Consider the following 26,576-nt stretch of genomic DNA (forward strand, 5'->3'; position numbering starts at 1 on the left):
AATTTAGTATGTGAGGTGAGTACAAGTGAAAAAACCCAGCAATAGCTCTCTATTTTTCATTTCGGATCATCTCCTTTCTGGGTCCTGCAGAACCCTAGGCATGTGAGGACGAAGCCCCAGGCATGCACTCCAGTATTTTATTGGTTACTGGGAAAGCAACTTGGTCCCAAGAAAGCTATTAAGATTGGACAACATGAACATCATCATCATTGCCAGGGCTCATATGAAAGTCTCCTGGAAAACATACATTTGTCTGAAACAAGACCTCCTTGAACTGAAATAAAGATAGAATCGGCAGCAGCAGCGGATAAGACAAGTTATAAATCCTGCTCTGCTGTGCATACCTTCCCCACAAGATAACGTATGAAAAGCACTTGGGGGTCAGCATGCACAGTAACTGCTCATGGGTAACACTGTCCTCATCCCCAATGCATTCAGCATGCAGCTGTATGGCTTGGCTCTCTTCATGGCACTGATATTATTTTAGACACTAGGGTTCATCCTAATTTTACCTTCAGATCCTCTCTCCACTCATTCATTCCATAGCTTTTAGAAACTTCTGGTTGGAAAATCTGCATTTTTGCCATAGATGTAGCCAGACGAGTTAAAGATTGACGACCACTGCCTCCAAGTCCAACAAGCAGAGCATTTCCACCAGACTGCTTTAGAATTCGACATATTCGTGATAAATGTTCCAATACATACCTACGAAATACCAATACTATTATACTTGAAAACAGGAATGCAAGTGTATATTTACATGCAATTATTATTTTATATTCTTGGAAGGACGGACTTTGTTCTCCTGTATGTTATCCCAATTTTAAAGGGGTAATCACCAAAAAGTGTGGTTTTTCAAAAGAATTTAGAATTGGATCATTTGATGCAAAGGAAAACTAAGACACAAATTCAGGAAATGTAATATATAAATTATAAAAATAAGATGAAATTTTAAGTACTTATACTGGAAGCACATTCCTGCTTTTACTAAAAACATTTTTTCAGTCTTTTAATATTAGGCTTTATAGGTGAAAAACAGAAAATCAGGTCTTTACAAAATTAGAAATTTCCGTAAAGACAGCCCGACTCACTAGTAATTAGGGGAATTAAAATTGGAGTCACAGTGGGATAACATTCCACTCACGTTTAGACTGGCAATACTTATCACACCTGGCAATTCTAAGTGTCGGCAAGGGTGAGGGGCAATAGGAGCTCTTAAATAATCATTTCTGAAGACATTTCAGCCAAACTTAGGAAAGTAGAAGGTGAAGATGGTATTGTTACACACCATGACAGAATAATTCCACTTTTAGGAATATAGCCTACAGACATTCTAACACATGTACCCAAAGAGACATGAGTATTCAAATCTTTTTTGTAATTGCAAAAACCAGAAGTCCCCTAAAAGTCTGTCTGTCTCAGAAAAACAACTACATTGTGTTAGTAGCAAAAATTCATTTTTTTTTTGGTGACTCTCACAAACAACAGAGAATAAAGTTGAAGAATACATGCAAAAATAGAACTGTGCATATATATGTTTTGGAGCATACATGGTAGTAAAGTCCAAAGAAGCACACGAGCTTCTTTTTACTACTGAGGATATGATGGGGACGCTGCAGTCGGAGAGGCTAAACAAGGGGCTTCAAATAAATTGCTAATATTTTATGTCTTCAGCTAAGTGATCAGTACAGGGTTATTCACTACATTTTTCTTTATACTTTTTGGCACATTTTAAATATTTCACAGAAAAATTGTACAAATAGCAATTTCTACCATCAGTACCAAATGTAGGTACCTAAAAATGACAAGATTCATTCTTGTTTTGTGAGTTTGATTATACTCATCTAAGCATTGGTCCACAACATCACTAAAATGATGAATATTTGGAATTTCAACATAAACTCTTTCGTCTCCTTCAAGGTCAGGATTCATATAATCGCCAAACATGAGATTTCTCAAGTTCTCTTCAGTTATCTATGGAATAGAAATCAACAAGTTACAAAATTTATATTTTATAAATTTAAGAAAACGTTAAATAAAATTTTGTTTTGTCCAGGTTATAGGATGATTGTCAATTAAATAATTCTTTTAAACATTAAGATAGTAGACAATATATTGTGAAATTAATACCTGAAGTTACATTGTATCCACCAAAAATAAAAAGAACAGAAATTTTTCTGTCCTATAAATTTCCCCTCCAGGGACTGGAAAAGTCATTCTGAGTGAGTAGTTACTAAGGGATGGTCACCGTGTTAAGCACTTTTCACTCATTATATCATTCAATCCCTATCATATACGGTTTTATTCTTTTTTTTAAAGATTTTATTTATTTATTTGAGAGTGAGATAGAGAGCAACAGTGAGAGCAAGTGGGAGGGTGTGGGGGGTGGAGAGAGACAAGCAAACTGCGCTGAGGGCAGAGCCCAACTTGGGGCTGATCTCAGGACCAGAGATCATGACCTGAGCCAAAATCAAGAGTGGGGTTGCTCAACCACTGAGCCACCCGGGCGCCCCATGGTTTTATTCTTTAAATAACTTCTGCATTACCTACATAATTTCTCTGAAGACAGATCTTCTCAAAGTAAATACCTATCGATGTGGAAAGTTAAAAAAAATATGATTGTTATGAAACAACTGTATTTTTTAAAAAAATAAGTCGATTGTAATAACCCATGCTATTGTGCCATTTTAATTTGTTTAGAATCCCTAAATATACTCACTGGGGTGTTCTCCTTCCTCAAATGTGAAAAGATACCATCAAATGATTCTTTAAAATGGTCCTTTACCACAGCTTTGATTAAATCGAACAGCCAGTATCGATCATGGTCATTAACGAGGCGGTCGTAAAACACGCGAAGAACCTCGTGCACGAAGAGGCGGATCATGGTGTGCTTGCTCTGCACAGCCTCCTTCTCAATCAGTAAGCAGCCCTGGATGACGCGGGAAAAATCCCGCAAGTTGAAAGTGTAATGAGACTTCGTGGGAGTGGGCAAAAGATTTTCCATGGATCGTTTATATATCTGAAGAAGAAAAAAGCAACAAAGCAAAAATAAAATGATTATAATAAGCAAAGTCATGTAACAAACAGTATCTTCTATACAATAATTAATTTATCAGCTTATATTGGTTTGGAAAATTGTATAGTACCAAGTCTAGCATGACATTTAGCTTTTTATTTTGGTTTATAAGAGACATTATGAAGTTGAGGGAACTTAAAATTACCAGATTCCATCCAAGCCCCAAAAGGGACAATGCTTTTATCTCCCAGTTATTATAGTTTTTCCATTTAATGTTGAATGACCTGGGATTAAGTAATCAGCAAAAACTTTAGTAGAAAGTGAAACCAAGATAACTCATTCAGAAGCATTCCAAATGAAGGGGTGGATGAAACAATTTCCTTTTGACTACCCTTGACTTAAAACAAATTGATGTATTCCCTTCCTTCCCTTCACTCCTATTTTCTCTTTGCCGCTTCTTCATCGTACTTGGCTATCATACAGAAATAAAATACGATTTTACTATATGCTGAATTTACCAAATAAAGTTTAATGTTTAAAGGAAGGTAAATTAAATCTTTTATAATATAGCCCCCCTGCAAAAAACAAAACAAAACAAAACCCAAGTGAAATTATTTTTTATTTATCTGTGTCCTATGATTCATCCCCCTCCCCCACCCATAGCTTCCACATGGTGGGTCTCAAATACTTCAAAGAAAAAAAAATCCTTTCTGATCCCATTCTGCCTGGCCAACTCCCTTCTTTTTCCAGGAGATACCCAAAATACATAAATCATATATTTTTTAAAGACTTTATTTATTTGACAGAGGGAGATCACAAATAGGCAGAGAGGCAGGCAGAGACAGAGTAAGGGAAGCAGGCCCCCTGCTGAGCAGAGAGCCCGACGTGGGACTCGATCCCAGGACCCTGAGATCATGACCTGAGCCGAAGGCAGCGGCTTAACCCACTGAGCCACCCAGGCACCCGCATAAATCATATTTTATAAATAGAAGCACTTTTCTGGTATCAAAATAAGTATTGTAATTTGAACGCACTATTACTTTGCTCATAGTTTCTCTATTTTAACAGCACAAATTTTCTCTTTTTAACAGCACAAACAGAACAAGGGGGGACACTTTAGACAGACACAGTGCTCTTAGAAACCAATGGGATGAGTCTAGGAATTTTTGTTCTTCTTGTGGCACTGATCCCACAGTGAACCCACTTCATCAAGGGCTCCAGAAAAGCTTAGTTTAGTAACACCATCATTCACTTACCTTAGATACAGTTTTTCCTTTTACCATTAGTGATGAGGCTAGCTCTGGCCTCCGAGACCTGGCAGATAACACACCCTGAATAAGGCAAAGCCATTGGGCCATCTTGTGTTCTGTTCCCACCCCTCTATTTCTAATTTCACTGCTACTCCTAAATTATCTGGTATGGCTTTAAAAAAAAGTATGTATTCATAAGCTGCAGAAGTTTGTTTGTTTCTTTCTTTCTTTCTTCCCTCCTTTCTTTCGTAGACTCCACACCCAACGTGGGGCTCAAGCTTATGACCCCAGGATCAAGAGTCACATGTTCTACCAAGTAAGCCAGCCAGAAGACCCTTTCTCTTTTTAAAGACAAACATGAAGAATGGAAGGAGAGAGACAATTAATGAACACCAGGAGAGAAACCTAACAATTAGGAAAACCCTTACAGTGTGGCAGATACTGACTCTACATGATTTCCTTGGAACTACACTGTGAAATAGGTGCTATCTCTCATTTTAATGGTTAAAAAACTGAGTTTCTGGAAGGTCAAATTACTTTCTCTAGGCCACATGGCTAGGAAATAGCAGTCAAGGTTCAAACCCAGTTAGAGTTCTTGATTTCAAAACCCATGATCTTCTGTTCTCACACCTTCTTAACAGCTTCTCTGACACTGAAGACCAAAATAAATGGCTAAGGGGAAAAAATGATTAAAAAACAAAAAAGAACGGGAAAAATGTGCAATAGTAAAATATTTTGTATCACAGTATTTGCTCACCTCCATTGTCCCACTGACAATCTGGTTCCCAACTGAGAAGTACTCTGGAGGAAATTCACGAGTCCTCAGGTAGAATGTTACAATTGATGAGAAGATTCGCACCATAGTTTCATCACTGAAGGTATTAATAGAGCAGATGTTGAAATGTCGAATAAACCGGGGAGTGACTGGATTTCTTCCACCACCTGGAGGGCCCATGGCAGCAATCAGCTGGATGTCAACCAGGGTGATCTTACTTGTGTCCTTAAGGTCATACCTCGAAAGCACATAAAAATATCAAAGCCATTAGTTATAAGCCAATAGGATGGGATGAATTGTAGAACTGCCTAGAAACTTAATCTGATTTTAGCTTCTCTAAAAGAAAGAGTCTGAGAAAATGCTTAGAATAGAAAAATTAAAAATATATTTTATTTTTTTAAAATGAGGTATAATTGATGTAAGATTAGTTTTGGGTATATAACATAATGACTCGATATTTGTGTGTGAAAAGATCATCACAGTAATTCCACTTCACATCTATCACCTTACATAGTGACAAAATTTTCTTCTTTTGATGAGAACTTTCAAAATTCACTCTCCTAGATACGTTTTTTTTTTAAGATTTTATTTATTTATTTGACAGACAGAGATCACAAGTGGGCTGAGAAACAGGCAGAGAGAAAGGAGGAAGCAGGCTCCCTGCCGAGCAGAGAGCCCAATGCAGGGCTCTATCCCAGGACCCTGGGATCATGACCTGAGCCGAAGGCAGAGGCTTTAACCCACTGAGCCACCCAGGCGCCCCTCCTAGATACTTCTGAATATGCAATATAGTATTAACTGTAACCACCATGTTGTACACTACATCGCTATGGCTTATTCGTTTTGAATTGGAAATTTATACCATTTGACCCCCTTCACCTATTTTACCCACCCCCCAGCCCCTGCCTCAGGCAGTCACCAGTCTGGGGACAGGACGTTTTTCGATTTTGGTGGGGATTTTTTTTTTTACGGGGTGAGGGGTGGGGAATGGAGAGGAGAGAGAGAATCTTAAGCAGGCTCCACACTAGGTGTGGGGCTCAGTCTCACAACCCGGAGATCATGATCTGACCTGAAATCAAGAGTCAGATGTTTAACTGCTTGAGCCACTCAGGTGCCCCTGGACAGAACATTTTTTAAAGTGGCACTCTTATTTCTCTTTCCAGTGACACTGAGTCTGTTGCTCAAATTCTGGGCATCTAGAATGTCCCTTCCTTTTGCCCTTCCCATTCTTTCCTACACTTCTTTCCAACTTGACTTTCTGCTTGTTCTCTCCTCACTCCAAATCCAGAAGCGTGGATGAGAGATTATTCCTGTTTGTAGCTGATAATAGGTAGGTGGACCACATGTCCCATTTTGCCTAGGTCAATTCTCCTGGGCTTGTCCAATAATTATTATTACTAATAATTACTGGAGTAATTATTAGTAATACTCCTCTTTTATGTTCATAATTGTTCTAGTTCAAAACAATCATACAGTCATACTACTTACAGTGAAGTCCTGATTTTATTTTTACATCTCAGATCGCCAGAGCACGTAAAAATGTCTAAATAGTATCTATAACACTTTTGTTAAAAAGAGACCCAATGGGGCACAACAAAGCTTGAAAGAAATTTTAATGAGAAAGAAATATATAGGGACATCTGCCTTCAGCTCAGGTCATGATCACAGGGTTCCTGGATTGAGCCCCATGTCAGGACCCCTGCTCAGCAAGAAGTCTGCTTCTCCTTCTCCCTCTGCCTCTCTCAAATAAATAATTAAAAATTTAAAAAGAAAGTAAGAAATATATAAATGGCTCAATTTAGCTGGAACCACTAAGATCAAAAATGTGCTTATTACTGATAGGCCATTAAGACTTTTAACACTGAAGTTCTTACAAAAAGGGGGCAGGAGACATGGGAGAAATCTATATAGTCAGTCTTTACCAGTACCTCTAACAGGAAGTATGAAAATATGACCTGGTTTTGGGCAATAATCTTAATAACTTTCAGAGGGAGCTTGTTAAATAAATTATGGCAGGATCCACACAATTAAATTATATTAGAAGCTTACAAAATAAAAAAATAAAAAGCCAATAGAATGAGACAGGTACAAATAAGTCATAAAACATTGTGTAATAGGAGTCTACTTTTTTAAATAAAAATATGTTTGTATAGAAAAAAAAAAAACCTTGAAAGAATAGGGAATACACTATTAACAGTAGTTATCTCCTGAAGGCAGGAGTCCCAGGTATAATAAAGTAATAACAAAAGTAATAACAAAATGAAGGAATAACAAAAATTATTTCTGAAATATGACTTAGCTTCAAAATTAGTCTACTCTTACCTTACATTTAAAAAAAATCATGTATACTAGGGAGTAGAAAAGTATATATGAGGAGGAAATGAAGAACTATTAAATCCTAACTAAAAGATACAATGTCTTACATGTTGGTAACTAATTATAGCGTCATAACAATGGGATGGAGGGTGGGTGCCTAGGTGGCTCATTCAGTTCAGTATCCACTCTTGATTTTGGTTTATGTTATATTTTGGGTCATGAGATCTGGCCCTGCACTGGACTCTGCACTCAGCAGGGAGTCTTGTTTAAGTTTCTCTCCCTCTACTTCTCTCCCCTCACAGCACGTGTATACATTCTTTCTCTAAAATAAGTAAATCTTTAAAAAAAAATGGGAATGAAGGGAGAGGAAGAGTTATCTATGGAATTTATGTCAAAACCAAGCTATCTCAAGGGTACAGTACTCCCGAATAGTCACAGAAAATACAGAGAATTTAAAATGGCAGAAACATAGAATGCTGATTATGATTATGGTTGAAGCCTACCCACAAGTTCTCCACTCTGGGAGAATAGTACTTTGAAAGATATAATCGGTAAGTTATTTTCAAGGATTGAAAATAATAGTTGAAAAGGAAAGAACTTATTCCATTATTGGATAAATTCATTTCTTATACTGGGTTATTCATCCCAGTAATCTAATTCACACATTCACAGGAAAGAATGTCATAAAAAAGTACAGAAAAGTCTTCCAAAAATTTCTATATAAGAAAATCTGAATAACCATTTTCTTCTATCAGTACCTTGAAAAAATGTATTACTTTGATGTGAGAAACTAAAATTGAAAAAGAGAACAAAAATGATTTCAGCATGGCTAATTAAAACTCCAGTTAAATAGTTACCAGTGCCCACAGTCAAAAAATTGTCGTAGCAATTCAATAGGAGGTTGAGCTCCATATTTCTCCAATGCAGGCATATTCATGTCATCTATAAAAATTACACACTTCTTTCCCATTGGTGGTCCAAAAACTCCTTTGCGTCTTTTATCCAGTCTAGCCATAATAATATTCTAAAATATAAAGAAGAAGAAGAAGAATATTTAAAGCCATTCTAAACACCAGGAGAAAAAGAATTTACAGTCTATATAAGGAAATAATGTCAGGAAGCATTATGTGTGTGTTTACATTTACTCATTTTTAGGGTGATATCAAACCTTTTATTCAATATCAAAGAGCATTTATTGAAATCCTTTTATGCACTCAGAATTGTTATATACAGGGGTGCCTGGGTGTCTGTCTTCAGCTCATATCAGGATCCCAGGGTCTGGGGATCGAACCTTATGTTGAGCTCCCTGCTCAGCAGGGAGCCTGCTTCTCCCTCTCCCTCTGCCCCTCTCTGCACTCATGCACATGCTCTAATAAAAAAAAATTCCTTAAAAAATTATTATATACATGCATATTTATATTGCATACAAACACAAAATATTTTCCTTGTTGGATACCCCAACATCTCTATTAACTTTAACTTACTCAACATCTAAAAACCCTGATCTAAATTTGTCAGATTTTGAAATTAAGGGAATTCTACAGGCTTAAAAAACCAGAAATGAGCCCCATAATTCAGGTGAGAATGGACATGAATTTAGGCATGGATGATTAGAATAGTAACTAGAAAAGGTCTCACGTAGAACTTTCAAGTTGGCACAAAGAAGAGCATGAACAACCACATGATTCCTGTCACATAAGGTCATACAACAGTCCATGGCTTGAAAGACCTTTCATGGACAGAGAGTCAGTAAGCAGCAAATGTCCTGAAGGATCGTCTAGGAGAATCTAGAAGAACAATTGAAAGTTCTCACTCTTTTTCTACCCACCCCCCAGTCTCTTCTCCAGTTAAGAAAGCAACCGTGGCTTCTTCTTGGGCTTATAAAAAAGATGACAAAGCTCAATAATCCAGTATTAATGCAAAAATGTTCCCTTGAATGTGGTTCCAACATTACATGCTCTTGGAAATTGTCAGTTAATTGGTGTGTCTTTTATCCTTTGTTTTTTTAAATAGATATGTTTAAAATATACCTCAGGAATTTAATGAATAAAAACGGGAACATAAGATTTTTTAAATGTTCTCTTGAACTTTTGTCCTTAAAACTTTTCTTTAAAGATTTTATTTATTTATTTATTTGACAGAGAGAGAGAGACAGCAAGAGAGGGAACACAAGCAGGGGGAGTGGGAGAGGGAGAAGCAGACTTCCTGCTGAGCAGGGAGCCTGATGCGGGGCTCGATTCCAGGACCCCAGGATCGTGACCCAAGCCGAAGGCAGACACCTAACAATTGAGCCACCCAGGCTCCCTGTCCTTAAAACTTAAGTTATAATGCCAAAAACAAAGGTTCTGAAATTTCATTTAAACTTATAGAAGACTTACACAGCTGCTTATTTAATATACAAATTTTAAACACTAATCAAATAAGGCAAAAAAACCAAAAATGTTAATTATGGACCCATGTTTCTGGCTTTAAACTAACCTGAACCTGGTTGGCACTGGTCCGTGCAGAGAAATTAACATAAAAAGGGAAATACTGGTCCTTTTCCAAGTGATTCATTAGTTTGTCCTTCACATACACTGATTTTCCTGTACCCGTCGGACCCACGAAAAGCAGTGGCCTTTATGAAAACAATGAACATATCATTAAAAAAGAGAAAAAGCCAGAATACCATTTCTACTACAGAAGGATGAAATTTGTTGAAAACTGAAGTAATGAAATCACCTTCATCTAAAGATTCACATTTTAATCTACCACTGTTATTTCATGTGAGACCGGTGAAAGTGACAATTGGCACACACTTTTGCTTCCTTTTACTGAGACTTTAGTAGTAACAAACTATTATCTGGACAGATGTAACATTTCTATACTCCAAAAACACTCATAAGCAAGTAATAACATGTTTTGCTTTTCAGCAAAGAAAGCTAAAGTTTGTCTCCTTAGAAAAGCAATGTACTCACACTTTTTATTTGGAGGTAGAGGCAAGAGGGTGCAGTGTGGAAGAGACAAAAAAGATGACATTAAGACCAGTTTAGGCTGTTTCAGAGTTACCAAAAACTAGGTGACAGTGAAGTCTAAAGCTAATAGTTACATTATACATGTTGATAGAACTTTAGAATCTAAAATAGCATTTTAGAATGGCCTTTAGAATCATTTGTCCAAAAGCAAACTCTAAGGAATTCTCCATTCAGTGGGGCCTCAAGGCAGGGCTTCTCATTCCTTTTTTTTTTTTTTTAAGGTTTTATTTATTTATTCGACAGACAGAGATCACAAGTAGGCAGAGAAGCAGGCAGAGAAAGAGGAGGAAGCAGGCTCCCCACCAAGCAGAGAGCCCAATGCGGGGCTGGATCCCAGGACCCTGGGATCATGACCTGAGCCGAAGGCAGAGGCTTTAACCCACTGAGCCACCCAGGCGCCCCAGGGCTTCTCATTCTTGAATGATCATAATTAATTTAAAAAGGAAAAAAATCCTCTGAATTTACAATCACAGAACTCTGGGGAATTCCAGTTTAGAAATACTGTTTACTGATTAAAAATGTAATACTGACCCTTTAATGGATAACTTGGCATCACCCAATACACAAAGACAACACAAGTACTGGAGCTAAAACTGAGCACCAGAGGTCATCTAAGTGACCCAAATTATGGTAATACTAATTTTAAAAATTATCATCGAAGTACAAACATAAAATTAAAGTTCTTTTAGAACTACAGTGGCCCCTGAAAGTTCACCTACATGTTTCAGTCTGATTAACAGTTGCCTTATGGAAAGTTACTTATTTAAAAAATTTTTAAAATAAAATACTATGCTGAACTGGGGGCCCAGGGACCAATAGAAGAAATTTTTAGACAGTGTTCAGAGAACCTGCAAACTTGGATGACAAAGGGTTACATACTTACTTTTACTATCTTAACTAAAATGGAGCAATTGTATCAATCGTACCTGTGTCTTTGTCATTAATAGAAATCACAGATATTATTCTAAATATTACAATGGTTACAGATATCTCAAAAATATCACTTACACTTATTATTCCTTTGAAATTACGATAGGCATCAGACCCACTCATAGACTGTATTAAGGTGTCAGTAAAGCAGCATATGTATTACTACCATAGCTCAAATCTGTTAATCAAGTCAAAAAATGGGCAGAAGACATGAACAGACACTTCTCCAAAGACATACAAATGGTTAACAGACACATGAAAAAATGTTCAACATCATTAGCCATCAGGGAAATTCAAATCAAAACCACACTGAGATACCTTACCTTACCCCAGTTAGAATATAGCAAAAATTGACAAGGTAAGAAACAACAAATGTTGGAGAGAATGTGGAGAAAGGGGAAACCCTCTTACATTAATGGTGGAAACGCAAGTTGGTACAGCCACTTTGGAAAATAGTGTGGAGATTCCTCAAAAAGTTAAAAATAGAGCTACCCTATGACCCAGAAACTGCACTACTGGATATTTATCCCAAAGCTACAGATGCAGTGAAAAGGGGCACATGCACCCTAATGTTCATAGCAGCAATATCCACAACAGCCAAACTGTGGAAAGAGCTAAGGTGCCCTTCAACAGAAAGAATGGATAAAGAAGATGTGGACCATATACACAATGGAATATTACTCAGCCATCAGAAAGGATGAATACCCAACTTTTGCATCAGCATGGACAGAAATGGAGGAGATTATGCTGAGTGAAATAAGTGAAGCAGAGAAAGTCAATTATCATATGGTTTCACTTATTTGTAGAACATAAGGAATAGCGTGGAGGACATTAGGAGAAGGAAGGGAAAAATGAAGGGAGGGGGAAACCAGAGGGGGGAGATGAGCCATGAGAGACTATGGGGTGGGAGGATGGCGAGCCTCGTGGTAGGTACCAAGGAGGGCACAGATTGCATGGACCACTGGGTGTTAACACACAAACAATGAATCATGGACACTACATCAAAAAACCAATGATGTACCATATGGTGACTAACATAACACAATAAAAAAAAATGGAAGAAAAATGTGTTTAATATTTTAATGTATTTCAATAAGTCCTTTCTTTTGTAACTATTTGTATGTATTCATTTAAAAGCATTATTCTAAAAAATTTTTTAAAAATTTTTAAAAAGCATTATTCTGGCAAATGGTTCATGGCACAGAACCATTGCAAATTCTCAGAATATGCAAGTCCATTCCTTGCCTTTTTCTTTTCAATATTAGCCTCGAAATGAAAAAATGTAACAAATAAGCACTGAGTAATGTACAGAACTGCTGAATAGCTATACTGCACACGGGGAAACTAATATAACACTGTATGGTAACTACACTGGATTTAAAGTGGTGTTTTTTTTTTTTAAGATTTTATTTATTGATTTGTCAGAGAGAGAGAGCGAGAGAGAGAGCAAGCACAGGCAGAGTGGCAGGCAGAGTCAGAGGGAGAGGCAGGCTCCCCGCGGAGCAAGGAGCCCGATGTGGGACTCGATCCCAGGACGCCAGGATCATGACCCAAGCCGAAGGCAGCTGCTCAACCAACTGAGCCACCCAGGTGTCCTGGTGTTTTTTTTTTAATGTGTGTGTGTGTGTGTGTGTGTGTGTGTGTGTTTTATTAAACACGATAAAATTGTCAGAAAATTCACTAAGAAACAGGTTCTTCTTATTTCTAATATTTATTTATTACTTATTTGACAGAACGAGAGAGCACAACCGGGAGGGGGCAGCAGAGGGAGAGGGAGAAGAGCAGGGAGGTTGATGCAGGGCTTGATCCCAGGCCCCTGGGCTCATGACCTGAGCCAAAGGCAGCTGCTTAACTGACTGAGCCACCCAGGCACCCCAAGAAACAGGTTCTTCATAAAAAACAAATCATGACATTCATGCATATTATATGTTTCTCTAATAACAAGAATGTTATTAGGAAAGCTGGTATGACTATGTCTACAGCACATGCCAGGCTTTTGATCAGTTTCATGTCATCTTTGATGTGCACTTCTAAGTCTGAGATTTCCACTTCATCTTAAGTTATGAAGAACTGGCTTAGGACATACCTGAGAAATGCTAAATGGGAGAATGTGGATCATAGTTGATACTCAGGAGCAATACAAAACATTTAAGGTAGAATGCTTACCTATTTATTGGTAAATAGGTAAGCAACTGACTTTTAGTCTGCTGTTACTAATACAATAAATATAAGACACCAAAGTATGGCTGCTAGTTTTTGGTGTAGGCAATAGAAAATCTGGATTCTAGGTTTTCCACTAGTAACAGAGGTGACTATTGGCATGTCAATTAGTTCCTCAGGGTCTGTTATCTGAAAATGGGTGACCTCCAAGTTTACTTCAAAAAGTCCTATGATCTAGGGCGCCTGGGTGGCTCAGTGGGTTAAACATTTGACTCTTGGTTTTGGCTCAGGTCATGATCTCAGGTTTGTGAGATCGAGCCCCACATCAGGCTCTATGCTGCCTCCTTGGGATTCTCTCTCTCCCTCTGCTCCTTTCTCCCATTCTCTCCCTCTCTTAGAAAGAAAGAAAGAAATCATATGATGCTATTAGAAAGGCACTGTTATATTTAAAATGCATGTCCATAACACAGTTTTTTTTTTAAAGATTTCATTTATTTATTTGACAGAGAGATCACAAGTAGGCAGAGAGGCAGGCAGAGAGAGAGGGAAGCAGACTCCCTGCTGGGCAGAGAGCCCGACGCGGCTCGATCCCAGGACCCTGAGATCATGACCCGAGCCGAAGGCAGAGGCTTCAACCCACTGAGCCACCCAGGTGCCCCATATAACACAGTTTCTTACTTTGCATAGGTAATACTCAAATCCATTAGAAATGTATATCTAATTGTGTCCATTGTAGGGACTATGATATCTTGAATCTTCACAAGTTTTTCTCCTAAATTAGTGCTTTTAATTAATTCATTCCAATGGAGCCAGCGACCTCGGTTTTTCAACTACAAGAGAACATAAGTTTTAAAATATAACAATGTACTTGATATCAGAAAGGCTCTCTAACATACTGATATCATATTTGCTTTTCAAAACCTTAGTTTATCATAATAAAATCTTGTAGTAACGATTCACCTAAAATAATGTATATAACATTTTGTAATCTTAAAGTAGATAAATAAGCACCCATGAATCCACCACCCAATTTAAGAAACAAAAAATTTTCTTTGGATTAATTATCCCTCTGCTTCAGTGTAATGGCTGACATCAAAGAATTCCGATTTCCTGGCAAATTGTACATGTATATGGTATGTGTCTGGATGGTGGTAGTTTTGCATGTTTCTTTAGTAATTCATATTCTTAATTTTTTAAGTTTTAGATTTCATTTCTGCCACATATGCACATATTTTAGAGTCAGAACTTTTAAAGAGGTTAAGAAAAACAGCAGTTTCCCACTCTCATTTTTCTCTTCACCAGCCACTATATTTTTACCTATTTAAGCTGGACATTTGGGGATTCATCCCCAACTCAAAGATAGGCTTATGTTATTGCCTCCTGATTTTTTTGTTTTAGAGATAATTTTATTGTCTTCCCACTGTGACTAATGAGGACGAAACTCTCTCTTTCTGGTCATATTTTTAAAATTCTGTATTAGCATGGTGTTGGGAAAGATTCCTACACTTGTAGTCAAGAGAGCTAGATTCAAAGTCCTGGTTCTGCTAACCACTTGCCTTCCTAGGCTTGCCTCTTTATCTGTAAAGCCTGAGATTTAGAGTAAGTTGTACTTAAGGCTCTCTGCAGATCTTATGTCTCTGTGAAGTAAAATTTGCATGAATCAAATGATTATTCAGATGCCTGCAGTTTAAAAGAATCTTTTTGTGAATTTTTTAAAGTGGAGAAAATAGATTTAATTTAAGTCTATAATCTGTAGAAGAGCCCTAAAGAAAGTTTATCTACATGGTCCATAAGTTAAAGGTGGAGAAACTAAAGAGAAGGAACAAAAACGCCAACCACAGAGATCAAAACATCACTAGGATGGGAACCCGGTTCTGCCTTTCGATCCAATACTTGGAGTTTTAGAACTTACCATAACAAACATTTTATATCATACCTCATACATGTAGTCATAAACCAGACCTTTTTCATCAAACTGGCACTCCCATTTACCCACAGAGTCAGGCACTGGGTCGTATCCGTCTCTTCCCTGTATGATTGACCGTAGGAAAGTATCAAAAACGAACCGACCATTTGTATCACAACTTGCTCCAATGGACCAAATCAAAGAAAACATAAAGCTAGCCTATTGGTTTAAAAAAAAAAAAAGAAGTTTAATTTAAACTAATTATTTAAAAGAAATTTTTAACAAATTAAAATTTAACATATTAAGGGGGCCTGGTTAACATATTTGGAAAAGGCCAGGTCTGCAAGTGAAATGGAGCACAGCTAAGTCACAGAATTATTTCTCTGGCATTATCTAGCTAAATATAAAATGCCCAGGGGTGCCTGGGTGGCTCAGTAGGTTGAAGCCTCTGCCTTCAGCTCAGGTCATGATCTCAGGGTCCTGGGATCGAGCCCCGCATCAGGCTCTCTGCTCAGTGGGGAACCTGCTTCCTCCTCTCTCTCTGCCTGCCTCTCTGCCTACCTGTAATATCTGTCTATCAAATAAATAAATAAAATCTTTAAAAAATATATATATATAATGCCCATAGCAGGTCCCCTGGATGGCTCAGTTGGTCAGGCATCTGACTCTTGATCTTGGCTCAGGTCTTGATCTCAGGGTTGTGAGTTCAAGCCTCATGTTGGGCTCCATGCTGGGTGTGGAGTCTACTTAAAAATAAATAAATAGGGGTGCCTAGGGGCTCAGTGGGTTAAGCCTCTGCCTTCAGATCAGGTCATGGTCTCAGGGTCCTGGGATTGAGCCCTGCATCGGGCTCTCTGCTCAGCGGGGAGCCTGTTTCTCTCTCTCCACCTGTTTCTCACTCTGCCTGCCTCTCTGCCTGCTTGTGATCTCTCTCAAATAAATAAATAAATCTTTTTAAAAAATGAATACATACATACATGCATACATAACATGCCCGTATCAAATGATTTTATTTGATACGGGCATGTTATGTATGCATGTATGTATGTATTCTTCTTTAAGGAGTTTACCCTTGAATATATTCCCACCTGTCAAAATGATGTATGTACAAGAACATTCACTGCAGCACTGTCTGTGCAGCCAAAAATAAGAAGCAACTGTTTTCAATCGGGGTCTGTTTAATGAGATTATGTTGTGTATACTGGACTACATGGCAGCTGTTTAAACAAGTAACTCAGTAAGCATATGGATATAGAACAATCTCCAAGATATACTGCAAGAAAAGATGCAAATCGGTATGTGTAGTACGCTCATGTATAAAAATGTATTAAAGAAGAGAATGGATCAAATACCTCTAGCAGGCTACCTAAGGCACTGATAACAGTGGTTTCCTTGAGGGTGGCTATGGCATTGATATGGATAGAAAGCCTACTTTCAGCTTTTGAATTTTACTCTAGGTACATGCTTTATCCAGTTTAAGAAATCTTTCAAATGCACACACACACACACACACACACACATTATCATCAAATATATTTTTCTTTTTCTTTTTTTTTTTTAAATAACTTCTTACCCAATGTGGGACTTCATTACCACGATGCAGGAATTCATGACCCTGAGATCAAGGGTCACATGCTCTACTGACTGAGCCTGCCAGGAGCCCCTCAAATATATTTTAAGAGGAAATTTTTAACCAATTATCAATTTATAGTAGTCTTTAAAAGTAATTCTGAACCATTTAAAAATTTAAGGGAGTTTAGGCTTAACAATAGGATGAAACTATATATGGATAGAGATATAGACACAGATATAACATGAAGGTCATATATATAGGTCTATCTCTCTATATACAGATACAGATATAACATGAAGGTTATAAAAGTGAACTATTCCTAAAATGCTTTTATTTTACAAATAGGTAACACAGATAGGTATGGAACAATATTAAAAACTAGTTCTGTGACAGGCAGTTCCAAACTTTGGGAGAAGAAGGAATATAAATAAACTATGCTTCAAACATGTCTGTTCAATTTCTTCTAATAATGGTGCAAAGCAAGGAGGAAAGGTGGTGATGATCAGCAGGGAACCCTGGAATGAGATGTCTGAGGTAGAGGACTTTTTGTGGTGACAAGGTGAAGGGGAAGCACTGGGAGGGCACCACTATCACCACAGAGTAGAAGATAAGGTAGACTCAGTAAAGAAGATGAAGGTATTTCTGAATAAGGTGGCAAATAGGAAAGAAACACAGACCAGGGAAGAGAACCAAACACTCTTTCCTCTGGCTCCCTTAGAGTCCTGTTCTGTTGTCTTCTCTGACCTCTAGACATTAGCTACCTGAAGCCCTGACTCCCCATCTAGCAATGTGCTCTATGAACTCGGCTGGCAATGCTCCACCCAGCTGGTTGGATGCCTGTTTCTGGTCTCTTACAGCCAGATTTTAGCAGCCAACATCATGACTTAAACTTAAGACAAAATCAATTCACCTAAAGTTGTTAATGGATTAATACTAAGACACCTTATTGTTTATCAAATTATGATCTTTCATAAATAAGAAAACTATTTGGGTTCATTTGCATATATTTTACTTTCTTTAAAATTTTTTTAAGTCCAGGTTAGAATACCAGGTTAGGGCTACTTCAATGCCTTCAGCTATTCTTTTGGTACTCACCAAAAAACAGCTCTGGATCTTATGTCTTCTTCAATGCAATGATCACTTCCAGAGGCAAATTTTATTCTGCAAATAAAAGTCACATTAAGTATGAAACCTACCATAATCCAAACACGAATATGCTTGCTTGTAGGATCATTTTCCAGGACATTACAGAGTAATACTTCGAACAGGCGTGTGAGAGATACAACTGCATTGCTATCGCTTGTAGGAATCAGTTCCTGCAAAGTGAAAAGAGTAATATATTTACTTTCATCTTCTTTGGAGAACAAAAAAAAAAAACAAATATTTCATTAAAAATGACAAGTGTGGGTGAGGATGTGGAGAAAAGGGAACACCTGTGCACTGCTGGTGGGAATACAAACAGTGTAACCAGTCTGGAAAACAGTACGGAGGCTCTTGGAAAAAATTGAAAATAGGAGTCCCATGTGATCCAGTAATTTTACTTCTGGGTATTTACCCAAAGAAAATTAAAACACAAATTCAAAAAGATATAAGCACCTGTACATTGCAGCATTATTCACAATAGACAAGCTATGCAAGCAACCCAAGTGCCCATCGATAGATGAATGAAGAAGTATGGTATATATACAATGGAATGTTATTCAGCCTTAAAAAAAAGAAAGATCTTGCCATTATCAACAACTTGGATGGACCTACAGGGTATTATGCTAAGTAAAATAAGTCAGACAGAAAATGAAGTTAATGGAATGAATTTGTATTTTGGAATCCTAATTCTGGTAGAAGATGTAGACTAGACTAGAACAGCTCTATTATGTTGATTCGGGTGGGAGATTACAAAGGTCAGAACTGAGGCTATCATAAGAGGAAGGAGGGGTGGTCAGAGGAACCTGGGTGGAGAGAAGAAGAGAGGACAGAAAGAAGTTAGCAAGGAGGGAAAAGTCAATAGATGCTGGGGACTAACTAGTTGTGAAAAATATGGGAATAAATTATGGGAAGAAAATCCATCACTCATCAGAAAGATGGTTTTAAAAAAAAGAAAGATGGAGCCTACCTTCTATTATTTGCAACACATAGTATTAGAGTCTTAAAATGAAAAAATTTAAAAATGACTTTATATTTTCTCTCTGAAGACATTGTACAAAATTTTCATGAAGTGGAATTCATTTTCTCCTATGTGAATATTTTTCCAATCTCTAAGATAATATTTCTGGGTGAAAAAAATCTGCTGAATAGCCCTTTTCCCTTACCAATATACTTATACATAAGTATACTTATATCAATATACTTATACATAAGTGACTAATGTGTGTGAATGTGTGTGTGTACATGTGAGGGGTTTGAAAGGTGGTCCTCAAAAAGAGAGGCCCATGTCATATCCCAGGAACTCATGAACATGATCCTATTTGGAAAAGGGGTCTTGGAAGATGTAGTTAAGGATCTCAAGATGAGGAGATCATTTTGAAATATCTGACCCTAAATCCTTTTGGGAATCACACAGTGAAGAGACAGAGCAGAGGCCAGGTGAGCTTGAAGGAAGACATGGGAATTAACACAGACAGTAGGCAAGGAATGCCAAGAGGCCAAAGCTGGGAGATGTAGGAAAAGATTCCCCCTTAGAGCTTTCAGAGGAACCTTGGCTCTGCCAACATCTTGATTTCAGACTTGTAGCCTCAGGACTATGACAGAATAAATTTCTGTTGCTTCAAATCACCAGGTTTGTGGTAATTTGTTATAAAAGTCCTAAGTAACTAATATATCAAGTTTTCTCCTAAACTACTAAGAATACATGTCAATTTTAAAAGCCACATATTTAAGATACTTTTAAGATATGGAAAATGATTGGGAATTTTAAAGCTTTAGTTACCATAGTTTTATCCAAAGAGTTCAACAGGCACTCATTTTACCCTGGGTTTATTCAGGTATAACTTAAGCAATAGAAAACCAAAGGTGAATATGACCGTAATGGTGGTGGGTAAATCACTTTTAATTCTGCTATAAAAGTTAAAAACTAAAAGTATTTTTTTAAGATTTTATTTATTTATTTGTCAGACAGAGATCACAAGCTGGCAGACAAGCAGGCAGAGAGAGGAGGGAAAGCAGGCTCTCTGCTGAGCGGAGATGATGTGGGGCTCGATCCCAGGACTCTGGGATCATGGCCTGAGCCGAAGTCAGAGGCTTAACCCTCTGAGCCACCCAGGCGCCCCTAAAAGCTAAAAGTATTAAAACTACTATAAATTATGTTAATGGATACATGATCCAAATCAATGTTACTGTGACATCAATAGCATATGACGTGGAGGGGAACGAGGTAAAAGTGGAGATTTCTGGTATACAAATGAAGTTATTAGCTTAAAATAGACTGTTATAACTCTAAGATACTTTATGTAAGCCCCTTAGTAACCACTAAGAAAATACCTACAGAAATCACACAAAAGAATCAAAACTTATCAATACAAAAACAAAATAATGAAACACAAAAGAAGGCATCAAGAGAGAAAAGGACCAAAAAAAAAAAAAAAAAAAAAAGACAAACAGAAAACAGTTAACAAAGTTGCAATAGTAAATCCTTCCTTATCAAAATTACTTTAAATGTGAGCATCTTAAATTCCCCAATAAAAAGAGCAGCTGAATAGCTGAATAGATGGAAAACCAAGATTCAATTGTATGCTGTCTAGAAGTAACAATAGGCTGAAAGTGAAAGGATAGAAAAAGAGCCTGATAGATTGAAGTAGTAATCAAAAACTTCCCAGAGAAAAGTCCAGATGACCTCAGAGCTGAATTCTACCAAACATTCAAAGAATTAATACCAATTCTTCTTAAACTCTTCCAAAAACCATGGGCACCTGGGTGGCTCAGTGGGTTAACTGTCTGCCTTCAGCTCAGATCATAATCCTGCAGTCCCAGAATTGAGTCCTACACTGGGCTCTCTGCTCACCCTGCTCATTCTCTCGCAGTCTCTCTCTCTCAAATAAATAAAAATTAGAAAAAAAAAAAAAACTCGTCCAAAAAATAGAAGTGGAGGAAATACTTCTAAGCCCATTTTTCAGGCTAGAATCACCCTCATACCAAAACCAGATAAAGACATCACAAAAACAGAAAATTATAAGTCAATATCTCTGAGGCATATAGAAGCAAAAATCCTAAGTAAAATACTAGCAAACTGAATTCAATTCACCAAAAAGATTATATACCATAGGGCACCTGGGTGGCTCAGTGGGTTAAGCCGCTGCCTTCGGCTCAGGTCATGATCTCGGGGTCCTGGGATCGAGTCCTACATTGGGCTCTCTGCTCAGCAGGGAGCCTGCATCCCTCTCTCTCTCTCTCTCTCTGCCTGCCTCTCTGTCTACTTGTGATTTCTCTCTGTCAAATAAATAAATAAAATCTTTAAAAAAAAAAAAGATTATATACCATAACCAAGTGGGATTTATCCCTGGGATACAAGGGATATGCAAATTAATCAATGTGTTATACACATTAACAAAATGAAAGACAAAAATCACATGATCATCTCAATAAATTCAGGAAAAGTATTTAACAAAGTTCAACCACCATTTGTGATAAAAACAAAAAACAAACAAACAAAAAACAAACAAACAAAAAAACCTCTCAACAATAGTTGCCTGGATGGCTCAATTGATTAATTGTCTGCCTTCAGCTCAGTTCATGATCCCAGGGTCTTTGGATCTAGTCAAATTGGCCTCCTTGCTCAGTCAGGAGTCTGCCTCTCCCTCTGCCTGCCACTTCTCCTGCTTATGCACTCTCTGACAAATAAAATCGAAAAAAAAAAAAAAACCTCAACAAAATAGATATAAAGGGAAATCTATGCAATAAAATAGAGGACATTTATGAAAAGCCCGCAACTAAAATCATAATCCATGGGGTAAAACTGAAAGCTCTTCCTCTAAGATTTGGTATGAGGCAAGGATGCATACTCTTACCACTTCTTTTCAGCAAGAAGTACTAAGTAGAGCAATCAGAAAAGAAATAAAAGGCAACCAAATCAAAAAAGAAGTAAAATGATTTCTATTTGCAGATGACATGATCCTATATGTAGAAATCCCTAAAGATTTCATGCAAAAAATAAATAAATACCTTTTAAAAACAAACCAACTCAGTAAATTTACAGAGTACAAAACCAACATACAGAGGGTGCCTGGGTGGCTCAGTTGGTTAAGCTTCTGCCCTTGCCTCAGGTCATGATCCCAACCAAGATACTGGGATCGAGTCCCACATCAGGCTCCCTTCTCAGGAAGAAGCCTGCTTCTCCCTCTCCCACTCCCTTTGCTTGTGTTCCCTCTCTCACTGTCTCCCTCCCCATCAAATAAGTAAGTAAAACCTTAAAAAAAATACAAAAGTCAACTGCATTTGTTTACACCAACAATGATCTATCTGAAGAGGGAATCAAGAAAACAATCCCATTTATGATTGCATCAAAAAGAATAAAATACTTAGGCATAAACTTAACCAAGAACATGAAAGACCTGTATATTAAAAACTATAAAACATTATTGAAAGAAATTGAACACACAAATAAACGGAAAAACATCCTGTGTTTACAGATTGGAAAAATTAACATTGTTAAAATGCCCATAGTACCCAAAGTGATCTACAAATTCAATGCAATCCCTATCGAAATTCCAATGGCATTTTTTTCAAAAATAAAAATCTAAAATTTGTGTGGAACCACAAAAGACTCCGAATAGCCAAAATAATCTTATGAACAGAATTGAAAGTATCACATGTCCTGGTTTGAAATTACATTACAAAACTCCAGTAATAAAAACAGTATGTTACTGGCATAAAAATAGACATAAAAACCAATGGAACAGAATAAAAAATCCAAAATAAATCCAAGCATATAAAGTCAACTGATCTTCAACAAGAACAAGAATACACAACAGGTGGCAGGGGGTGCACCTGGGTGGCTGAGTCACTGGAGTGTCCGACTCTCGGTTTTGATCTCATAATTCATGATATCAAGCCCTGTGAGGGGCTGCACGAGCAGCTAGGAGGCTGCTGAAGCTACACTCTCTCTCTCCCTTGCCTCTCCCCCTTTCACGCACACATTCTCTCTCTGAATAAATAAAGCTTTAAAAAAAGTACACAATGAGAAAAAGACGGTCTCTTCAATAAATAGTATTGGGAAAATTGGATAGATACATGTAAAAGAATGTAACTGGACTCTTATTTTACTTCATACACCAAAATCAACTCAAAACGGGTTCAAGACTTAAATGTAAAATCTGAAACCATAAAAATCCCTGAAGAAAACGTGGGGGAAAAGCTCCTAAACATCGACCTTGGTAATGATTTTTTTGGATAGGACAAAAACTCAGACAACAAAAGCAAAAATAAAGTGGGACTATATCAAACTAAAAGTTCCTATACAGCAAGGGAAATGATCAACAGAATGAAAAGGCAGCCTATAAATTGAGGGAAAATATGTACAAACCCCATATCTCATAAGGGTTAATATTCAAAATATACAAAGAACTCACATAATTTAATAGCCAAAAAAACAAACTATCAAATTTAAAAATTTGCAAAGGACCTAACCAGACACTTTTTCTAGAGAAGACATACAAGGGGCTAATAGGTGTATAAGAAGGCATTCAAAATCACTAATCAGAGAAATGCAAATCAAAACCAAATATCACTTCACACCTGTTAGGAAGATTATAAAGAAGAAAGGTGACAAATCTTGGTGAGGATGTGGGCCAAAGAGAACCCTTGTGCGCTGTTGGTGGGAAAGTAAACTGGTACAGCCACTGTGGAAGATCTTCAAAAAGACTAATGATAGAACTACTTAGTGATCCAGCAATCCCTCCTCAGGACATAAAATCAGTACCTCAAAGATATATCTGCACGCCCATGCATTATTCCCAATTACCAAGATATGGGCACAAACTGTTGATGGACAAATGGATAAAGAAATTGTTCTATAAATACCTATAATGGAATGTTATTCAGACTTAAAAATAAAAGAGAGATCCTGTTATTTGTAACAACATGGATGAACTTTAAGACATTATGATAAGTGAAAAAAGTCAGATACAGAAAGGAAAAAATTGCATGATGTCACTTATATGCAGAATCTGAAAGTTGAAAGCATAGAACCAGAGTAAAATGGTGATTACAAGGTTTGGTAGGGAGCGGGTAAAGGGAAGACACCAGGTGAAGGGCACAAAGTTGTACTTATATTTAAAATTATAAATTATAAAATATATTTTATATATTATATATCATGCTATAAATAATATATAAATAAAATATAAAAGTATAAATTATCAAATATTAAAAATTTAAAAATGAAACCTAGTTATGTTTGTACCAACCAGAGTACAAACATAACTAAGGGGATCTGAATAAGATCAGTTGGTAGTATCAATGTCAGTATCCTTGTTGTGATACAATACAGCCTTGCAAAATGTTACCATCAGGAGAAATTGGGTTAAATTGTGCATGGGATCTATTATTCTTAAAATTGCATGTGAATTACTGATTGTCACAATAAACATCCCATTTAAAAAAGTGTATACCAAATGTTTAAGGGGAAACTGATTTTAGTTATTCATCCTACTATTGTGACGTTAGACTTAATGTCAAGTTGAATGGAAACTAAAGAAACCCGAACAGGTCAGAGAATTACAGTGTTACCTTGCAGTTTCTCCTACGAAGCTTTAAAGCGGGCTTTATCAACCAGTCAAAAAGTCCTTTCAGGAGAGCCTGATGATCTGGTTCCTGCAGAGGTCCTTTCAGGGAATTCAACCACGAGGACACAAGTGGTTCCCATCCCAACTGTGACGGTTCCAAATAAATCATGCCACAGCGGCTTACGGTGGCTGGCTAGAGAAAAAAGACGTTTTCTTTTTCCAGTGTTGCTCTTGTGCCACTGGCCCTTATCAATCACTTCCTTGAACAACCTATGCGGCCTTTCATGATCCAGCTCCTGTCGTCCTCTACAGCCTCACATACATTAGACGACATGTTTGCAGTTACAGTTCCTCAGACACATCATGACTTCAGGTCCTTACATGTCATCTTGTCATGATTTGGAAGGCCCAGCCCCAACTAGAGAAGTGTTACCCCTCAAAACCAGATCAAACACTCAGACATTTTTCCATGGTCGTCCTCTACCCATTCCCCTCCTGGACACTCACCTGCTCCATATTCTTACTTACGTGTGGCCATATAGTGGGATTATTTATTAGCATGCTTCTTAGCCTCCTTAAATACACTGCGTCTTGTTCATCTTAGTATTCCTGGGGCCTAACTGGTCTTCTGAGGCATAAAACATACTTCCTGACCAAGCGAACACACAAACTACTGTTATATTAAAATATGAACTTACTGAGGCCTGGGAAAGGTCCATTGCTTCAAAGATGAGGCTCATTTGAGGGGACATCTGAATGATTTCTCCACTCATAAGGCAAAGCTAAAAGCAATTATTTTTCAAATGTTTATTTTTTAAAAACTCAAACTTCTCAGATAAAAATTTATTCTATGTATAAGATAATGTATACCCTGTGATATAATATCATAAGTATTAAAACAGAAGCCAGAAAATTGTAATTCTAGGTCTAGCTCTGTCAGTTACTGGGTAAACAAATACATAACATCTCTGAGTCTATGAACAGGGATAATTTCTCCTCCATAGAGAAGGAGAAATACATGACAGGAGGCAGGAGGAGAAATACATGACATACTGCAAAAATCCTAGACAAATCTCAGTTCTTATTATTAATAAAATTACACAAAATGCTCCAGACCTTATAAAATTGTCAGAAGACCTCTTTATTAGTAAAAAAGAGAAATTGAAAACAGAGAACAGTATGAACACTCAGGTACCCATCTCCTGGACTTAACTGATGTTATTAACATTTTTCCACATTTGCTTCGTTTTTTAAAACAGTATTTTGAAGAGCATTATGCATACCATGGTATTTTACATCCAAATTGGTCAATATTTATCTTGCAAAAGTAAGGAGTTTTCTATGTGACCACAATAACATTATCACAGCTAACAAAATTACCAATAACTCCCTAATATCATGTAATACTCAGCCACTACTCAAATTTCCTCAGTTGTATTAGAAATGTCTTATTCAACTGATTCTTCAAACCAAAATTCAACCAAAAAGCCATCTTATCTTTTCAATCTCTTTAGCTTCTCCCTTTGGAATTATCATTAATTTTCAATAATTTTAATAATTAGTATTGTTGAAAAAAATAGTATTGTTGATATTCCAAGTTAATTTCATTAAGTCTTTTTTTCAGTTCTTCCTCTTCACTTATTTATTTTTTTTGAATTTAAAAATATTTAGAATTTTATTTTATAAATATTACTTAGAACTTTATGTTTTTTTTTTTAATTTTTTATTTTTTATAAACATATATTTTTATCCCCAGGGGTACAGGTCTGTGAATCACCAGGTTTACACACTTCACAGCACTCACCAAAGCACATACCCTCCCCAATGTCCATAATCCCACCCCCTTCTCCCAAACCCCCTCCCCCCGGCAACCCTCAGTTTGTTTTGTGAGATTAAGAGTCACTTATGGTTTGTCTCCCTCCCT

At 37.1% G+C, this 26,576-nt stretch overlaps 1 protein-coding gene across 1 annotated transcript in view; it reads right to left on the reverse strand.

Moving 5' to 3' along the window:
* DNAH12 (dynein axonemal heavy chain 12) overlaps positions 1-26,576 on the reverse strand; it is a 209,709-nt gene that overhangs the window by 93,409 nt on the left and 89,724 nt on the right. The window contains exons 32-42 of the mRNA XM_059387847.1: positions 25,351-25,434; positions 24,657-24,845; positions 18,137-18,256; positions 15,398-15,586; positions 14,140-14,291; positions 9,836-9,974; positions 8,215-8,381; positions 5,024-5,279; positions 2,720-3,019; positions 1,796-1,974; positions 513-705 (exon numbers count right to left, since the gene is read on the reverse strand). Coding sequence (XP_059243830.1) covers positions 513-705; positions 1,796-1,974; positions 2,720-3,019; positions 5,024-5,279; positions 8,215-8,381; positions 9,836-9,974; positions 14,140-14,291; positions 15,398-15,586; positions 18,137-18,256; positions 24,657-24,845; positions 25,351-25,434 — 1,968 coding nt within the window. The remainder of the gene's footprint in view (positions 1-512; positions 706-1,795; positions 1,975-2,719; positions 3,020-5,023; positions 5,280-8,214; positions 8,382-9,835; positions 9,975-14,139; positions 14,292-15,397; positions 15,587-18,136; positions 18,257-24,656; positions 24,846-25,350; positions 25,435-26,576) is intronic.

This window comes from Mustela nigripes, chromosome 2 (assembly GCF_022355385.1).
Source record: "Mustela nigripes isolate SB6536 chromosome 2, MUSNIG.SB6536, whole genome shotgun sequence".
Lineage (NCBI taxonomy): Eukaryota > Metazoa > Chordata > Mammalia > Carnivora > Mustelidae > Mustela > Mustela nigripes.